Raw genomic sequence first — 20230 nt, 5'->3', positions numbered from 1 at the left:
AGCAGCGTGGGCTTCGAACCTCTCCCTTCCTCCTTGATCTCCTGTTTCTTATTGAGCAGATGTGTAAAGATAACCTTTCCAGTTCGGTCTATATGTGAACTAGTTTCTCACCTACCTCCATTCTGCTGACATCTGCAATGTCAGAAACATTGTTTCTGTTTAGCTGAGTCATAGCCAGCTGTATTGAATTTTCTCTATAGCACAGAGGAAAGGACTGACATAGTAGACCTGGCTATTTTTGACCGTACATATCCAAAATCTCTGTTCACAATTGGCTTTGCATTTAAAAAGGCAGAATGACAGTCCTTGGCCTATGTTTGTTGTCCTACTGAGCAGAGGCAGATGTCTTGGACCTCTGGTCCTGGACGGTCTTCCTACCACAATGTAGCAGCCTACTATATTACGAATATCTACTGAGTGTGAAATAAGCACAGATTCACTATAGAAAAGCAATGAGGCCAACATCATAAAAGAAAAAGCAAATTTAATGGAGTACACCATTATAAGGTAGGAGACCAAATGTCATTTTTATGTAATTATTCTGTTGCCTGGCCCAGTTCATACTCATTTTTGAAAGGCACTTAGAGGTTTTTGTATTTGGGTCTATAAAAAGGTAACCACCGGAGGTCTGTTCCACCACTGCTGTACAAGCAAAGCAGTCAGCCTTGGCTTTGCAGGGTTTCTCCCACGAACAATTTCTATTCCTGTGAGCAGCCCCTGCCTTCTCACTCCATTTTGTCTTAGGCCCATGTGTGCTCAGCTGGCTTGCCTTAATTACCCCCATGCATCTCGAGTGGTTTCTCACATGTCTTTGTATACAACATTTATTTGCTAAAAGAGCTCTCCTTTATTCTGCCTCCAGCGGGAAATGCGGGGGAGTATTACCTTCAAGATCGTACCAAGTTACCGTACTCAGTCATCGTCCTGTGAGGTAATGGCTCTGGCACACCCCCCCCTCCCTTCCTCCCCTCCCCTCCCCCCACCTCCAGCCACCCCTAGTCTCCTCTGGGTTCTTAACTAACTGTCTGCTGATGGCTGAATGTTTTGGCTTTCTGGGAAATTGTTTCTGCCTGTGCTGTTGATCACTGCACACCAATTTTACAACAAAGATAACGGAACAGAGTAGGTTCCATTCACCTACTCAGCCCTGCTTCCATGGGGAGCTCCTCAGCACTTTAACTTTCTGCAGGCTGGAATTGAAGCAAAAGAGAGAGGAGCTCTACAAATAATGACAGAAAGCTTAACAAGAACAAATGGAGTCTCTGAGGAAAAAAAGATAATTGCAATAATATTTCCAGGAAGTGCATTCACTTCCCTTATTAAGAAATCACACAGATAGTTCTTCTTTCCAAGAATCTGAGAAGTGATCTATTTTTGTTAAGATCGAGGTGTTCAGATAATTGTGACAAGTCCCTGGATGGATGTTAAGTCTGTGAGGAATTGGTAACGGACTTTACAAGAGGAGTTAGAGGGTTTTGCAACCTTCTGTGAAATCGTTTCAATTTGGAACATTATGTGATTCATAAGCAAATAAGCTTTCTAAGATAATACAACCCCAAAGCTTCTTTCTCACAGTAGGTGTTATCCTATAGAGACTGTAGCTTTCCAACCTATATTATTCAGTTTTGTGTCGGTCATTAAATGAGATTCCAAAATCTATTATTTTTATATCTAGAAACACAGACTGGCATTAAAGGGTCTGTCCTCCTTCAGTCAGCACACATTCAGCTTGAGCATTAGTATTTGAAGCTTGTCCCTTTCGTGCGCATTTCCAAGTCTGTGTACATCGGTGTGAAGTACACATTTCCTAGAGTTAATTTTCAAGACTGACAAGTAACTTATTGGAACTCACCTAGAAAATTGAATTTGTACTCAGGAAAAGTTGAGGGAGAAATTACGATGCCTCCTCCCATCCCTAGTAATGCTGTAGATCTCACAAGCAAACTCAGAGGCTTTATGACTTGTTCCCTCATCCTGTTGAAGATATGTCTAAGAATTTGTAGTTTGGTCAAGGATATTTTTAGTGCACCATGACAGTTGAGGTTCTGTTGTATCAGGTTGTGAGCTCCTCTTGGTGGCTTTTTATGGAACTTCAATTAATAATATATTTCAAGAGAAAATGCAGAGCTACTTCTCCAGGATTCAGAGTTTTGAAATTTGTTACCTAGAACAACAAACCTTGCTGCAAAAGAGAGAATGTCACACACACACACACACACACACACACACACACACCTCCCAATGTGAAGCATTCCAATATTTTAAAATCGTAGGTGGGCTTCATACCATTTCTCATTACTGAAGAAATTTAGTAAATATGACTGATTTTTGTCTTTTTGGCTAACTAACCAGGGGATATTTTTAGGCATTAATATAAACGTTTCTCTTGTGTTTTTTTAAGTGGTAGAACTAGCTTTAGGGTGGGACCAGTACTACACATGTAAATTCTACACCTGAATCAGAAGAGCCCCTCCCCCACCCCTTCTTTACCTCTGAATAGTAGAAAAAATGACACTCCCCTCCTCCCCCTAACCCAGCCTGTTGGACCCTCCTGTGCTCTGGCCGAATCCAAGCCTGTGGTTGGACTCTTCCCAGCCAGGGCAATACTGCCCAAAGAAGGGCTCTCTGGCCACCCGCATCAGCATCCCCAAAGGCAAAAGAGGGGAGACCCCCTGCCCTCACACTGGCCTTACTGACTCCAGTCTTTGGGGGTGGCACCTAGAAATCACTCTGCTCATGAATATTTGAGAATGCTCCCCTAAAAGACCCCATTATTCAGAAAGCTAAGAAGCTCTAGAAGTTTTCTGTATATTTTCTAGACAAAAAGAAATGTCATTTGAGCAGACATGTACATCCCAAAGGTTTCAAAGGACTCCACTAAACCAAAAATGTTATAATACATATTTTCTTCTCCTCATTCTTGTCATTAAAGCTGATTTGGACAGTAAGGGAGTGGAGCCCAGAAAGGATCACAAGTGTGTCACATAGTATAGAGAGTGTGGCTGAGGACCGTGAATCTAGGGAGAGTGGCTGTGCTTCCTGGGACTTTTGCCAGGAACGGAGCAGTTTTAGGGGCTCAAGGTTATTGTTTTAATCAACCTCCTAAAATGATCTAAAGAATAAAGATTTCTTCTCTGATGGATGTCTGTCTTTTACCTTTATTCATAATATCTGTCCTGGAAAGACTCCAAGGTGACTATAACATGAGAAATCTTTTTTGTTTTTTTAGATTTGTTTCACTTCAATGAGTCATTCAGTAATTTTTGACACTGAGGTACCTAAAAACCATTAAGTACTTTTCGTACCTAATTTTGAATGAAAATTAGGCAGTTGGGATCTTCAGCATCAGTTTATAGTATTATCTGTCATTTTATAATCCTTGATAGGATTTTAATATCAAATCACTCTTCTGGGTCTCACTTAAAGTCAGCCAAGGTTATAGAATGTTGGAGACAGAAAAGAAATTACTAAATTTTCATCACTTACAATACGTGAATCTTCAGACTGCAGAAATTTTTTCATACTTCCGTGAAATCATGCAAGTAAGTCAGTATAGCACCTTTACCGCTTAAAAAAAAAAAAAAAACCTCAGAGGAAACGGTTGTCAGACTGTGGTTGTAACTGTTGATGTGAATATCTCTGTTTCTGTGCTGGTGTTCTGTGTTAATGAACCTTGTGTCTTATTTCAGAGAGATTCCCCCTCCACTTCCAGACAGTCCCCAGCTAATGGTCATAGCAGCACTAACAATTCTGTTTCGGTAAGAACTCTAGCTCCACACAGCAAAGTGTGACAATTTTGTTGGTGCCACCTGCCATGAGTGTTCTAGTTACATGTGTTCAGTGGAAAAATTGTCTTCTGCCGATATACAAGGCTACTACAGCTACAATGCAGTTTACTCCTGGAAAATCTTTTCAACATTTTCTTCTTGTGAAAAAAAAACTCTCTAATTAGTTAAATTTGAAGAACTGGAGTTCAAGATCGCTTTGGTCATTCTCAAAATATCTCCGTGTCACCCCACTAGCGTTGATGACTTTGCTCAGACTTACGCAAAGGATATATAAGAGGCAATCTGTTGAAATTTCTAAATATCTTTTTTAATTGGAGAAAGATGAAGAAACCTGAGGATTTTGCAGAGTAGGCATCTGGGTATTCTCGGGCTTTGTAGTTGGCTATTCTGAGTGATATCAGCAACACGTTTTAGTTTCCGCTATCTACGTTATGAATTGGTGTGCCCTCTGTTATTGTGGTACGTGCACATATTTTTGTGAATTATAAGCCTTGCCTGGATATGAAAAGCAAAAGGAACTGGCTTCAAACTGCACTTAAGCCACGCTGTTATCACATCTTTAACACAAAGTACTTGATATTTTGACTTGAACTTGGAATTTTACCTTTTTTTTCAGAACTGTTCATTTTGAAATATGAAAAAATGAAAAGAATTGGTTTTCATTTACTTAAATAAATGAAAGCACATAAGGTGCAAGCGTCTGATATTTTGGGGTAAAAAAATCTTAAGTTGCTGATATTGCTGTTGAAATGTATCCAGAGTCTTACTAAATGCAGCAGTATCGCTTGTTTGCTATCCACGTGCCCTTTAAAAAGCACATCAACTGTCTTTAATCAGATAAAATTTTAAGTAATTTAGAGATCATCTCAATTGGAATGATTTCAGTAAGAGAAATTATGGAAGAAAATTTTTCTTTCCTTTCTTTTTAACTTCCAAGTAGGCTACCAAAGGAATTCATTTATAATAGTTTAACATGTAATACTCTGAAGATGGTGAAAATCCATATAGCCATTGAATTTTTCAAAACTTCAATGATTGCAGTGACTAAGTTGAAAAGGGCAACAGCTCTTTTGAGTTTGGGGTTTTGGTTTTGTTTCCAGTAGGGCTGTTTCACTCACAGTGGCTTTTGTGTTGAAGATGCTGAGTTGTTTCTTAAGAACACATTTTCTCTCTTGCTTAAACTTACCTGCTTTCCTCAGCTTGCTGCTAAATGGCCTGGGTTTGATTTTTTTCGATAACTCAACATTTCTTGAGAAATGGAATAATGTATATGATCTCTTTACAACTGAAATCTAGCTCATTTTTTAGCCATATTGTAACAGAACACACAAATTACCTTGTACTCTTGAAAAGTAAATGAAAATTTTTCTCCTGGGTTGGCTTTATTCTACAGGACTTGCCATCAACTACCCAACCAAAAGGACGACAGGTGAATAGATACCCTCTATAGAAACTTCTCTAAACTGAGCTGCTAATAGCCAATCCTTTATTAACCCTTTCCATCCCATAATGTCTGCATTTTGGACCATAACATTTAAGCATTGAGAGCTTGTACCATTTCATTTTAACACATTACACGTGACTAATTTTCTATAAGGATTTTTTTCTTTACATCTTTGTAGCTGTGATGGTTATTGTAATTTCAACCTGATAAACTTGTGTTGATGGTTAAGAATTCAGCCTTTAAGGGGGTCTTACAGGCCTGCCTCTGAAGTTGGGGGGAAAAATTGTTAAAGGTAACAAAATTCCTAGAATTCTAAGAATAACTAAAATCTATGTGCTGATGAACATGTTTAAGCAGTAATTTTTTAAAATTTCAAGGCTTTTTCCTAATTTGTTTTTGCATGTGTAAATCTAAAAGCCATTTACAATGAAAACTCGGAACATCCTGGCTTTCCATCCCAATATGCCTCTTTTGGGTCACATGGGGAAAGTGAAGTGCTGCCTGCCACAAGCAAGCAGCTTCCAGTTTGCCAGCACTTTAAGAGTATGGATTTCAGGTGCAAAGGCAGAAACATATTAATTTTATAGGCTGGATTTCTGATAAGAAAACTTGAACAGAATAATCACACAATAGTTCCAAAGCCTTCAGGTTGGTTTTACAGTGACTGAAACATTAATATTCAAATGTAATTTCAAGAGATAGAATTTTATGGGAATTTTATGGGAATTTGGTGTCCAGAAATAATCCGATTTGGCCTTAAGGTGTGCACAAATTGGCATCTGAAAGAATTCACCCATAGTTTATTCTTAAGACCGCATAAGTGATGCAGCATTAGATATCTAGCATTTCTTAAAATGCTGCCATATGATAACCCCTTGTAGGCTAATCTGTTTCCTTTTATAATATCTACTAATTACATTGACATATCCTGAAACTCAGAGCTTTGAATTCTGCATATCTTGAAGCTCTGTGCTGCTTTCAAGTGGCAAAGCTTGGATTCAATGTCCTTTTTCTTTAAGAAGAGTAAAATACAAATACAAAACCTAAATCCTTCTTACAAACCTAATAACATGATTTTTTAAATGCTTTAAAAACTGTTTAAATTACATTTAAGTTTATAGACAGTGTGTAGACATGCTGCCAGTTGTCATGTAGGCATTTTAACTAAAGCAAGATGCCAACACAGAGTGCTTGCTTCTTTTGTACCACATGCTGCTTCAGGGTTAAAACTTTCCCTGAATGTTTGTGTATATGGTGACAAAGCTGCCACATGATCATGACAACTTGCCCATAACATCAGCTAAATATATGCAGATTTAAAAATGGTAAGCGTGCGTCTCTATAATTAGAGACCTATTATGTTACAGTAAAAGCAGAAGCTAAGTCTTGATCTTTATTAAACAAGAATTGTTTAAGTGTTCCCTCCAAATAAAAACAGCAAAGGTATGAACCTATACACATCGAAGGTATCCCATCATTTCTAGTGGTAGCAATTCTGTGTCCTATCTCCATGCGTCATTTGGCTTCACCATCTAATGTCCTGTTTGTATTGTAAGTGTTGGTGTGTGGTTATTAGGTTAGAGCTGTTTGCTTTCACATCGCCGTGGCAGCCCTTCTTACAAACTCCTGTTTTATAGATCTATGTAAGAGCACAATTTGAATATGATCCGGCCAAGGATGACCTCATCCCTTGCAAAGAAGCTGGCATTCGATTCAGAGTTGGTGACATTATCCAGATTATTAGTAAGGATGATCACAACTGGTGGCAGGGTAAACTGGAAAACTCCAAAAATGGAACTGCAGGTCTCATTCCTTCTCCTGAGCTCCAGGAATGGTATGTTATTGTTCCTTCCATTTTGCTTGACAATAAAAGCAAAGCCCTGACCATCCTTTTTGACAACCTTCTATTCTGTTGTGTAAAACCTATTTGCCTCCACTAGCTAAAGTTCAGATTAGTCATCCAAGAACTCTAAATCTTCAACATCTAGTAAATTCCTGCTTAGAGTCAAGTCTTAGTTTTACATAGAAGGGGAGAGGAAAGTCAAGAGAGAGAGAGGTTGAGCGGCTAGCTTCAGGTCATGGTCCCAGTCACCTCGTGGTACCTTAGAGCCCCCCACTCCCACATGCTGCTTCAATCCTTTTAGAACCATGTTTTGTTTTGTTTTGTTGTTTACAGATTTTATTTATTTATTTGAGATAAAGCAGTGGGAGGTGCAGAGGGAGAGGGAGAAGCAGAGTCCCCACTGAGCAGGTGAGCAGGGAGCCCAATGCAGGGCTCAATCCCAGCATCCTGGGATCAGGACCTGAACTGAAGGCAGATGCTTAACTGACAGAGTCACCCAGATGCCCCTGTTTGGTTTGGTTTGGTTTTAAAACAAACCCTCTCCTTACCTGTTAGCATGGTCTCCCCATTCTCATTCTACCCCCGCACCCCCCACCCACCCCAGCAGGGAAAAGCTCAAAGGCCATGATTCAGGGTCGCTCAGGATATTTGAAGGTAAAAATGGGTTTTGCCTTTGGGAAAAAAAAAAAAGCAGCCAGAAGCTTCATTCTTTACCTTGCCAAGCCTTTAAAAACACTTACTTTGTTGGAAAGTTTAAGCAGTGAAAACAGGTTAAAGTCAGATAGCTTTTCAACACCATTTTGAACTGTGAGAAAAGGAGTCCCAAATTACTATGTATTACTATCTATTTTGGTGAAATCCAAATGCTGTTGTTACAGTTCACTTACTTGAACTCTGTTTTGAAAGATGCTGGTGATTTTGCTGTGGCTGGTATTTTGGCAATGTGTGAGAGATCTAGCAAGGAGATGACTCTATCTGAGGTTGTTTCACACAACCCAAAACAGCAACCATTAGACATTGGGGCAGTCTATCCCCAAATACTGGAACCTAGCTATCAGACGCCAGAGGCTCTGAGTCCACAAATGTTGATAATGGTTTTCTCACCCCTTTTTCTCACTAAAGGGATTTCTCAGTGAATTTCCTTTGCGTGATTGCCTCTGTTAGCTATCCTTTGTTTCCAAAAAACGTTCTTACATTTAGATTGTCAGAACTGATAAAAACTTCAGATGCCATCATTTAATGCGGAGACTCATAGACCCGGATAGAGGAAGTGGCAGGCAGCCTTCCATCTGGCACTGCTTTGCAGTCCAAACTTTAAGAAAGTTGTTTTTTTAAAAAAAAAAAAAAAAGAAGAAGAAAGAAAGAAAAAGTTTTTTCTTTTTTTTTCTTTTCTTTTCTTTTCTTTTCTTTTTTTTTTTTTGTTTTTTTTTTTTTTTTTTTTTTTTGAAAGGAGAAACGTCTTTATTTTCCTGTGAGGGACTGTAGTTCTTGATGGACCAGGGGCCCCATAATCACAGCTGGCCCTGAGTCACAGATATGTTCTTGTCTCCATTATATGCCAAAATATTGTGCTCCTTCCCACTCAGTGGACTTAGTTTAGTATGATTGAAATTTATTTTCATTATTCTTCTATGATTTCAAGGGCCATGCTTAAGCATTAACAGGACAAAAGTGATCTCTGAATCACTTTGATGATGATGTCATTATGTCATTTGTGATATTTACATTTTACAAAATGTGTTCTAGCATGCTGCCAGATAAGCATTTTTTTAAAAGAATTCTGTAGATACCAGACCTCTTCTCCCTAGTCAGATCATCTGTTGAAATCTTGTTTCACTGATATCTAGAACTCCAAAGTCCTCTGGAGGAACCCTGAGAAATGGCAGTGGGAAAAGCAGATTTGCTCCCTGTCTCCTATAATGATGGACTAGGTTATCTGAATCAATCCTCCTGCTGAAAAAAAAAAGAAAAAGAAAAGAAAAGTGCTGTAGAAAATATGTTATTGAAAATTACCTTAAAAGCATTAAGCAGCCAAAAAGGTATTGGGCAACTCAGTGACTTGTTTTTATATGAAAGCCATTAATCAGAGTGATAGAAATTAGAGCACCAAATTGGCCCATTTTGCCAAGAGGACACATCTATTACTGAAAACTTTTCTGCCAGAGAATCAAGATTAAGACCTAAGGCCTATACAAGCTGGGGGGAGTCTGTTAGGAGACCCATCCCACATTGTCAGGACTGCAGAGGCAGGAGCAAACAAAGAAGTATGCCTTTGCTGCCCTTCAACAGCTGGGGACTAGAGACAAGGCTGCCTTGTCACTAAGCAAAGCCAAAGACACAAATAAAAGGAAAATAAAATTTCCCTGAAAAAAATCGTGACCGCTGGTCCGCCTTGAATAGCTTTGTATCCAGATACACATAGCCTGGGACGGCCAGGGGATTTCCAGCATCTGTTAGAAACAAAAAGTCTCAAGGGGTGCCTGGGTGGCTCAGTCAGTTTAGCATGTGCTTTGGGCTCAGGTCATGATCCCTGGGTCCTGGGATCAAGCCCTGTATCAGGCTCCTTGCTCAGGGGAGTCTGCTTCTCCCTCTCCCTGCCACTTCCCCCTGCTTGTGCTCACTTCTGCCCCACCCCCCTCTGTGTCATATAAATAAAATCTTTTAAAAAAAGTCTCTGATAGACTTTATGATAGACCTCATCCTAGAGCCTTTCCTCAAACTCCACATAAACTTTCACTAGGGCAGGGACCAACAGTCAAAAACAAAAAAACAAAAATCACACAGGCATACAAGGAAACCAGACCTGCCTGACAAAAGCCAACAGAGACAAACCCACTTTATATATTAGAATTAGGAGGCAGGGTTTTTCAATAACTGTGCATATATTTTAAAAATCAATTTAATAAGATCGAAACATATCTTCAGAGAATAGAGAAGTTGTTAATGGCAAGGAAGAAGAACCAGAAGGAACTGTCAAGAACAAAAAACGCAGTAACCAAACCTCAGTGGCCACACACCTATTAGAAAGACTAAAAATTTTTAAAGTTCTCATCAAAGGTAAATAGATGAACAAATGATGACATATTTATACAACAGGATGCTTTGAAGCAATAAAAAGGAATGAACTATTGATACACGTAATATGGATAGAACTCAAAATCATTATGCTAATTTTCCAGGCGAAAGAGAGAAAAAACATACTGTATGATTCTGTTTATATGAAATTCCAGAAAACGCAAAACTAATCTATAGTGACATTAGTTGCCTGAGGATCCAGAGGAGTGAGGAGAGATGTGTGTATACATACATCAAAACTGATGAAACTGTACACTTTAAATATGTTCAGTTTATTATGAAAAAAACAAACTCGAGAGGGACAAAGGGATTCTAGCTGGGATGATGAGAGAAGGGGCCCACTGGGCAGGATGTGCCTTGAGACCTGAGTCAGACATTAGAGGTGTAGGAAGGCATTCCCAGCAGCAAGAAAGAGCATCTGCCCTTGCTGGAAAACTGCATTGGCCTGTAGAATATCAGTGGGCATGCAGTGTCAATGAGGAAGATTTGAAAAAATACTACCAGCCAGACCCAGAATCTGTTCACAGTTGTTTCTACCAAGTGACATTTTTCACATCCTGTAGATGAGAAATCAATTTTTTTGGACCCAAATGCCTTACCTTATTTATCCTTGTTAAATTCCATCTTGCTTGACAAGGCCCATCAGTCAAGTCCTTCAGTATATTTTGAGTCCCTAAATATGTCATCCCTCCCCTTGCCGATCAGACCCTCATCCAAGTCAGGAATAAAAATGTTAAACATGTGTTTGAAATTTCCCTCCAGGTTGACCTAAATCCTAACATGATTTTCCTGCAGTTACTGAGCTAAAAGAAATAACATTCACTTCCTGAGTGGCTAGTGAAGACTGGTTTCATTCCTCTGACACTGCTTCATATATAGCCACACCACAAATTTTTATTGGGAACTTTTAACTTTTATTCTTTAAGCTTAAAAACATTGGTTATAAGGTACCAGGTACTCTATAGACTGTACCATAAGCTTCACGGGGTCAGGATTTGTCTCTTTTAACCTGTCAAAAATTCCTCGGTTTTGTTTATGCTTCCAAAGATCCTGTGCATCACAGAAGCTGTAGTTATGGATACAGCACATATTGGCTTGTACTGGAAGAGTCCTCAATGCAAAAGCTTCAGCCTCCTCTGTATGCCACTTAGGTAATATGTGGAGATTGACTTTGATGCTGTTGCTGAGAGTTCACGGTATTTCCCAATAAATGTCCTTCTCCTAACCAAAAAATAAAGGATTAAAAAAAAAACCTCAGTGAAGAGGAGAAAATAAGAGGACAGTCTTTTAAAGAAGAAAGAACAGTTCCCAACTCATTTCATGATGCCAGCATTACCCTGATACCAAAATTCACAAAAGGCAATCCAAGAAAACCACAGACGAGGCTCCCTCATGAACATAGATATAACAGTCCTCAGCAAAATATTAGCAAACTGAATCCAGCAATATTTAATAAGGATAATACATCTTGACCCAGTGGAGTCTGTACTGGGAATGCACAGCTGGTTCAACATTTGAAAACCAATCAAGTTGATCCATCGTATTAACAGACTAAAGAAAATCCACATGGTCCTATCAGTAGATGCAGAAAAAGCACATGGTAAAATTTAACATCCACTCATGATTAAAACCCTCACGAACTGTGAATTAAAGGGAACTTCTTTAACCTGATTGAGAGGATCTACAATAAACCTACAACAGATGCTATCAGAAAGGAAAAAAAATAATTTTAGGTGATATGTTTCTATGTGAAGAAATTCAAAGAAATCTACAGATAAACTATAGAATTATATGTGAGGTCAGCAAAATGGTTGATATAAAATCAATGTACAAAAATCAATTTATTTCTATTTACCAACAACAAAGAGAAAAACAAAAAATTTTTCAAGATTTATTCATTTAAGAGAGCACTCACTTGCAAAAGCAGGGGGAGGGCAGAAGGAGAGGGAGGTAAGCAGACTCACCACTGAGCAGGGAGCCTGACATGGGGCTCAATCCCAGGACTCTGAGATCATGACCTGAGCCAAAATCACAAGTCAAGACACTCAACCAACTGAGCCATCCAGGTGCCCCAAGAAAATAAATTTTTTTTTACATACCATACATTAACACCACTTGCATCACCTTAATACTATAAAGTATTCTTGTAAAAAAAAAAAAAGTTAAATTCAATCAGACCTCTAGATCTAACTATTTGGAGGAATGCAAAAGACAGGGACTTACTAAAGACACCACAAGGATGAAATCAGAAAAATACTGACTTGGAAACTATAGGACAACCAACCAGTTTTTGCAACACATAAATTGCAAGTGGTAAAAGGAGAGAGGGAACCTATAGATTTAAAAGTTTAAGGAGGGAATGATACAAACTTGGATTTGTTTCAGAATGATCTAGGGTGGATAGGTTGTAAATAAAACAAGCCAGGAGTTAATAAATGTTAAAGCTGGGTTGTAGGTATTTGGGATTCATTACTCTCTCTAAAAATTACAATAATTTTTTAAACACCATTTGTATAACCTCTTTTTTTAATCTACAAGCTAGGAGCAAATCTAAATAAAGATATTCAAGACACAGGAAAAATTATAACATTTATTGAGATATTAAAGAATACTATATTCATGGACTAGAAGACTCAATATTGTAAAGTTGTCTATTCCTCCCAGATTGATTCATAGATTCCATGTAGTCTTAATTGTTTTTGAAATTGGCAAGCTAATTTTAAAGTTTTAATGGAAATGCACAGAATCAAGATGCTCTTCTAGAATAAGGAGGGAGGCCTTGCTCCACCTGATACCAATACTTACTATAAAGCTGCAGTAATTACGATAAAAAGATGTGGGCATAGAGATGTTCAAATAAACCAGCTGAAGAGAATCCCAAAACACTCCCATACATAGTCACTAGTGAAGAATGGATAGTTTTTTCCATAAGTCATGCTGGAACAATTAAGTAGCTATTAGGGGAAAAGACAAGAAAAAATAGGGCCCCTAATTTCACACCATATACAAAAATCAATTCCAGTATATTAAGGATCAAAATATGAAAGAAAACTATAAACCCTTGAGAAAATAATAGTGAAGAATATCTTCAGGAACAAAGAAGGATTTCCTTAAACAACATCAAAAATACTTTCCATAAAGGAAAAGATAGATAAATTTGACTTAAAGTAAGTTATGTTTATCAAAAGGTATACCAAAGGAAGAGTAAACAGGCAAGCCACAAAATGGAAGAAGTATCTGGAACACATATAACAGAGGTGTAATATCCAGACCATATAAAGAATTCCTACAAATCAATGAGAAAAAGTCAACAGGAAAGGAGAATGGTCAAGACTTAGACACATTACAAAAGAAGAAATCCAATAACCAATAAACCTATAAAAAGGTGCTCAATCTCATTAATAATCCATAAAAGGCAGACTCAAAGTACAGCCTTATTCTATTACTTAACTGCTGCAGTAGCTAAAATTAAAGACTGATAATACAAGTGCTGACAAGGAAGTGGAACAGTAGGAACTCTCCTACTCCACTGGTGGGATTGTAAATCTCTACAACCTTGTAGGAAAGTCACTTGTCATTTTGATGGCGATTTTGGATTCTCCTTATATGTGGCTTACTCAGGGGACCCCTGGTTGGCCCACAAGCAAAATTGTTAGGCAAAATCACCTGTGGCAATATCCTGAAAGGCACATATTTGCTTAGATCAAACCTTAAGAGAGTAACTTTTTAATATTTGTGCTGAATATTATAATCACATAGGACAAAATTAAAATTTTTCTGATTGTAATTCTAACTGTGGTTTTAATTGTGTTTTTTTTTTTCTTGACTAGAATTGCCATATAGCATTAGTGGATTTAGGGCAGCCCGGGTGGCTCAGTGGTTTAGTGCCGCCCTCAGCCCAGGGCATGATCTTGGAGACTGGGGATCGAGTCCCATGTCAGGCTCCCTGCATGGAGCCTGCTTCTCCCTCTGCCTGTGTCTGTGTCTCTGTCTCTCTCTCTCTCTCTCTCTCTCTCTCTCTCATGAATAAATAAAAAAATTTTTAAAGTATTAGTGGATTTGATTGTGGAGGTTTTTTTCTTAGACTAGAATTGCCATATAGTATTAATACCATTTATTAAGCATCTACTGTGCTGGGGAGATTATTTACATTTTTTTGCTCTAATCCTTTACAACAGCCATCCAAAAGGCTAAGAAACTTGCCAATAGTATGTACTGGCCAAGAGCATGGGCTCTGATCCCAGACTGTGATTTGGGGCAAATTACTTAACCTCTCAGTGCTTTGATCCCCTCCTCTGTAAAGTGGTGATACAATTTCATGTTAAATGTTAGGAAGGTTAAATGAGTTAATACATGTACATTTCCTAGGAAAGCACCTAACACTAAATGACACAGGATAATGAGTGATAGAGCTGAGAGTCAAACCAGACCTGTCTGAACTCAAAATTCCAAGCTCTTCCCACCGTGTGTTTAGTTTACTCAGCTGCATCATCAATTAGTACGTGCTTGAGGAATGCGATGTCATTTTATTATAAACCTGTGTTTTGAAAACCTCTCTAGGAAATTGTTGTGAAAGCCAAAGAGCAAGCTTTATCTTGAAATGTTTGTGAGGTGTAGGTTCATGTAGGTTTGTATGAATTCATCTTCAAGTGAATTATTTTTCTGTTGTCAATATAAAACTTTACAGGAGATTTTTCTCTCTCCCCCTTCTCCCCTGGGTCAGGCGGGTTGCTTGCATCGCCATGGAAAAAACCAAACAGGAGCAGCAGGCCAGCTGCACTTGGTTCGGCAAGAAAAAGAAGCAGTACAAAGATAAATACTTGGCAAAGCACAACGCAGGTAGGGAAAAGTAGGTGTGTGACCAGGGCTGGGTAAACATGGCCAAGCTGAAAGTACGTCTCTCATGTCAGTTCCGTCTTCAGAGTCCTCCACCCCAAAATCCCACCTGAGGTCTTCCTCAGTGTGCCAAACATAAGGAACCTCTACCTGCAATTCCTATGTTGGTTATCTACCAGATATTTTACAGATCCCCACTTTCCAGGAAGAAATGCTGTTTGGAAACCGCATTCTCTGGAACTAGAAGGACCCAGTACATTAAGTCCTCCCCTGAGAAATGAGAGCTTGAGAGTGTGCAGAGTCACCGGGATCCTTGCCCCTTGGCAGAGATCGATCTTGAGCAAATGTCCTCCTTCATGGCTCTTCTCTAGCCCTGGGACACAGCCCCGTGACACATTTCTAAGGGCAGAGGTGCGCTCTTCACAGAGCTGTGCTGCAAAGGGTCCGGTGATTGATTGGGTGGAAAAGGCACAAATCTGTTGGATACTAACGGCATTCGGTCCATTTCTGTGACTAGTCTTCTTCCCCCACAGTTATTTCCTGGCTCCTAAAAGACCAAGAGCATTATCTTGGCCTTCCCTTCACGCTTTTTGTCTATATGAAAACTTGCGTTCAACCTAAGTCAAAGTATCCACTTGTTTGCTAAAAACTGAAATGAATATCAAAAAAGCATGATCCGTCATTGCCGTAGAATTCCCAGAAGACTCACGGGATGTAAGTTAAGCTAAGGGAAATGCATGATGATATACAAAGTGGGATTTACTTATTTTCAGTAACTTCTCAATAGGACTCCTTTTTTATAAGGAACTTGTTCTGAGGAATTGCAAGCCCCAATATTGGCATTAGATTAGTTCCCAAGGTTTCAGAAATAACTCCAAAAATCAAACATGTGGCAAAAAAAAAAATCAATGTAGTCATGCATATCCAATTTGACAGTAATAATGTTTCTGACAAATATGAAATGCACTTCTATCTGTAGAATGTTATAACATGTTGTTAGCATCCACCAGGGAGATTTATTTACAAATTCTGAATTGCTCTTTTCTTAATCAGCAAGTATGCATTTTGAAATACTGCATAATGTGGAATGAATGTGACTGGCCACGTGGGTTCATTTCAAATGGTTCAGTTAAACAAGGAGTTGTTCCCTTCATGCTGGCTACACTATACCCCATTCTTAATTCCAATAAAATATATAACACTTCTGATTGTTTGCCACTACAGAGCACTAGTGTAATAATGGCTTTTTTTTGTTTTATAAAGGGAAGAAATATTTAAAGCAGATGAAACAATTTAGCAACTATTAATTGTAAATGCTCAAGTAGTACTATTTGAAGACGTTCACTGTAATGTCAGCAGAATGTCATTTAACACAAAATGTCAGTGGTTACTGCCAAGTCATCTTCATTTCCATCAGCTTCTAACAGGCTCACAAAATGTGTTGACATTTTATACGCGTGTGTGTGTGTGTGTGTGTGTATGTGTGTGTGTGTATATATATAACTTTATCATTTTTACAATTTTAAATGATGTATAGATATAGCTGGCATTATAATTTGAACCTAGAAAGAAAAGCAAAGAGATGGCTGGTTAAGGTTGTTAATCCATCACTAGCTTTATACTCTTCTAATGGAGGCCATGTAGACATAAGTATTCAGTATGCCATTATTCTTAATTCAGCTGTGAGGGGAAAGTAAGAAGCCAGTTGATTGAAAAACTAGAATCTCTAAATTCTGACGAAGAATCCATTGACTCGCTCACTTAAAAATTTTGTCAGAGAATCAGCATCCAATCTGGCAGCCAATGTTTTCCACAATTTACTTTTTCCATTCTTCAGCCACGGGCATGACTCATCTTCCACTGTCCCTGCCCTGTCCAATTTCATTGGAGATGGTGCTTAGTGGCCCTGCAAACATACTTGTAAGCTTAACAGGCAACCTGAGTGAAACAGGGTACCAAATTAGCACCCCTGGGTGACAGCACAACCTGGGCAAGTCACTTAGCTCCTGTGGGCCTCGAAACAAGGGAACTGGGTTAGTCAGTGAAAGATATCCTTTCTAATTCTACAACTCTGGGTATCTCAGGTTCTTTCCTCATTGGGCTTGACAAATGAGTAGCATTTATTGAAGCCACGCACTCATTTACTGCCCTTTAGCTCTGGCAAACACTGCCTATCAGGTTTGAAGGGTCTTGCCCTTGATAGCAGAAAACTGGAGCCTCATAGGGATGGAATAGAATTGCTTTTTTCTGTCATCTTTGGACATTACACCTCCAACGCAAAACCACAGACCCTACCTAAGTTCTTATAAATTTCGAACTAAGGAAAAAAAAATAAATTTTGAACTAAGGAGAGAGTCCCACCTCCACCACTGTCTTGTTATCTTTAGCATTTTCCCAAGCAATGGTCTTCTGGGCCTCTGAGCGCTCCCCACCATGCTTAAGGTCCCTTGTGTGTGTTTTTGTCACTGCATGTGGGACCCTCCTCTCACGCCCTTTGATGCAACGTCTCAATTTCTTATAAGGTCCTTGTAGAGCCACCCAAGCTTCCTTGTAGAACTGGTGTCCAGGTGTGTTTGTTATGGTGTAGTCAGAATGTCACTGGTGGGACTGCCCACCCCCCACCTCAAATCAAGCCTCATGAGCTCTCCTGTTGGTTTTTCTGCTGGAGAGAAGATGTCCAGCGTTTTTCTTGGGACTTTCTGAAGCATGCTGCTGGGCAAGGCCTTTCTGTCACCATCTCTTTGGACTCCTTCCCCCTCACCAACCAACCCTTCCATTTTGTTCATGACAAAGTCCAGCAGAACCATTTACTTAGTGGTCACTTTTACTTGACAGGAGATGAAATTGTCAGGAAAGGGAAGTCAAGTATTTTATCAGCTCTTCTGCTTTGAGCCATGCCAAAAGGCCATCCTAGCATGAGGCATGGCCTATAGAAGGAACTGCTGTGAAAGAAACAAATACTATTGAACTCCATCAGTATGGTGGATGCTTTGAGAACTTTGAAAAAATCATGTTCCTTAATGCCAAGAACTAGCCCAATGGGCTCATGGGCCACAAGTCAAACTATATTTCTGAAGGATTTTTCTGGCTTTTTCAGAAGTTGATTGTAAAATACGGCAGAGCTGGGGAGTGTCTTCCCATAGTCCTTACTGAATTCAAATGAGGGTGTATGTCTTATCTCCTGCTTCAGATCTTTGAGAATTCAGCATATATTGATGGCAAGATCTAGACCTTCTTATCAAATTCTGAAGGTGTTTATATTTGTAGTACAAATGAAATATGGGAACTTTGTCAATGTCTAGAACTGATGGGAACGATACTAGAATTGTGTCTATTTCTGTCACCAGGGTATTCCATGTGTTTAGGTAAAGCAGAATTCTGTTCAAACTGTGTCGCCTACATCTCACATAAAATGGCAGTCTGTTAGCTGGATATGACCCACACATTAGTTCTGTTTTCTCCATATATGGTATTTGAAAGAATTTTAACTGGATATCACATTTGAAAATCAGATATTTAACATAAAAATCTGGGTTTCTGCCTTCCCTTGAAAGAAGAGAGAAATGTGGTGCCACTAGGCCGCCTTCCTCCATAGCAGCACTGGGTTGTTGATGTCCCTTTTGTCTGGACATTCCTTCCCTAGGACCCTTCGTCCCTCTGCTCCATTCTTAAACCTGGCCCACGCACCCAAACACATTCACTGCCCAACCGCTGCAGGCATTCAAGTGCGCACCCAGCCCAGAGTTACTAGTGTGATAGGCCTCTTCTAATGGAGGTTTTTACAGTATTTGAACACTTGTAGTTTTTCCAAATGAGACAAGGAATCGATGCTAAAGGCTTATTTATGGAAAAGATGAAACTAGAAAATACTTACCTAAACACATAAAAATGTCATGAATATTGAGTAGCTTACCAGGAAATCAGGGTAATATGAGCAAACTATGCCAGACAGTATTTCTGAAGCCTTGGGAATAGATTTGATTATGGTGTGTGTAGTGTTTACAGCAAATACATTTCCTGCAACGCATAAAAGATTTTTAGCCACATAAATTTGATACAAAATGTATTGTCAGGCGGCTAGAACTATACTTTTGAGGCATTGAGATTCCTCAGCCCTAGGACTTCCAAAATTAGTTTCAAGATCAGGTTGCCAATGTAAACTTGAGAGGAGAGGGTAGTCTTCATTAATTCATTTTTTTTTAACTATTAGAGCCCTGAGCGGTAGTATTTCAATATCCTGAAATAGTCCATTTACATATATACATGTGAACCCAGAGGGTTTTTACAGTACCATTCATAGGTGTGCTTAAATTATGCTTAATACCACAAATTAGCAGTTGAGTGGTTTTTAAAAAAACAATTACTTATTTCTCTTTAATACAGAGAACTCTTAAGACAACAAAGAGTGGCCCATCATCTCACTGCCCTTTTGGCTTTTCTTTTTTAATAAAGGTAGTAGGCACCTGTGATTAGAAATTGCAAACAGTACAGGAAGATCCCAAATGAAAAGCAAAAGGCTTCCACACCTACACTCCCCAAAGACGGTGTCTTGTAACTATTCCCAGATAAGATTTCCATGCATATTGCTAGTAAATCAAAACCCACTGGCTTTTACATAAGGATATTGTTGCATTTTTATTAAAATGAGTTTGTTTCTTAATGTGATTTATTTGCCTCATGTTTGGAATATTGCATGGTAAAGTTTCTTTTGTGCATATTATACTTTTATTTTACTAATATATTAAAAGCCATATTTCAATGACCCCTGTACATTTTTCATGCTGTCTTACTCCCAATGGCCTCTGTGCATGTAAGTAACCTGTTGAGTGACTATGCCTCTTTGTTTTTAATGGTTTCCTTTCATTCAGTCCTTTTTTAAAACAAAAAAATCCACAAACAACATAAAACTTTTAAAAGTTCAGCCTTTAAGTGTTCTCCTTATATATGTCTTATTTTTAAATATCTCTTTTATTGTTTCTCAATCCTACGACCATGTGGTGATTTCATTTAGACCAGAGTAATCTCTTCATGCTACTCATTTATGGTTAAGATACCGATGTGTAACATACCTGTTCATTTGTCCATGGTGTCGACTGTTGATATCTAACTCATTCTTAAGTGTGTTTAAAAAAATGACCAATCGTAATTGGATAGGATGTCATTCCAAAAGCTTGTGCCATCATCATCTTGCTCTTCTGTGAGATGCTTGATTATTTTTATATATTAAAACATATCAGCTTGTTG

At 38.7% G+C, this 20230-nt stretch overlaps 1 protein-coding gene across 21 annotated transcripts in view; it reads left to right on the top strand.

The window, feature by feature from the left end:
* Positions 1-20230, top strand: part of CASK (calcium/calmodulin dependent serine protein kinase) — a 351423-nt gene that overhangs the window by 313647 nt on the left and 17546 nt on the right. For 6 of the 21 annotated variants that reach the window (XM_072743834.1, XM_072743833.1, XM_072743831.1 and 3 more), the window contains 5 exons: positions 863-931; positions 3690-3758; positions 5182-5217; positions 6870-7066; positions 14874-14989. In XM_072743834.1, coding sequence (XP_072599935.1) covers positions 863-931; positions 3690-3758; positions 5182-5217; positions 6870-7066; positions 14874-14989 — 487 coding nt within the window. The remainder of the gene's footprint in view (positions 1-862; positions 932-3689; positions 3759-5181; positions 5218-6869; positions 7067-14873; positions 14990-20230) is intronic. The other 15 variants (XM_072743845.1, XM_072743844.1, XM_072743842.1 and 12 more) reach the window with 3 other exon arrangements.

Source organism: Vulpes vulpes, chromosome X (genome assembly GCF_048418805.1).
Source record: "Vulpes vulpes isolate BD-2025 chromosome X, VulVul3, whole genome shotgun sequence".
Classification (NCBI taxonomy): domain Eukaryota; kingdom Metazoa; phylum Chordata; class Mammalia; order Carnivora; family Canidae; genus Vulpes; species Vulpes vulpes.
The sequence above is the reverse complement of the archived record's forward strand: the minus strand, read 5'-3'. Positions and strand labels throughout refer to the sequence as shown.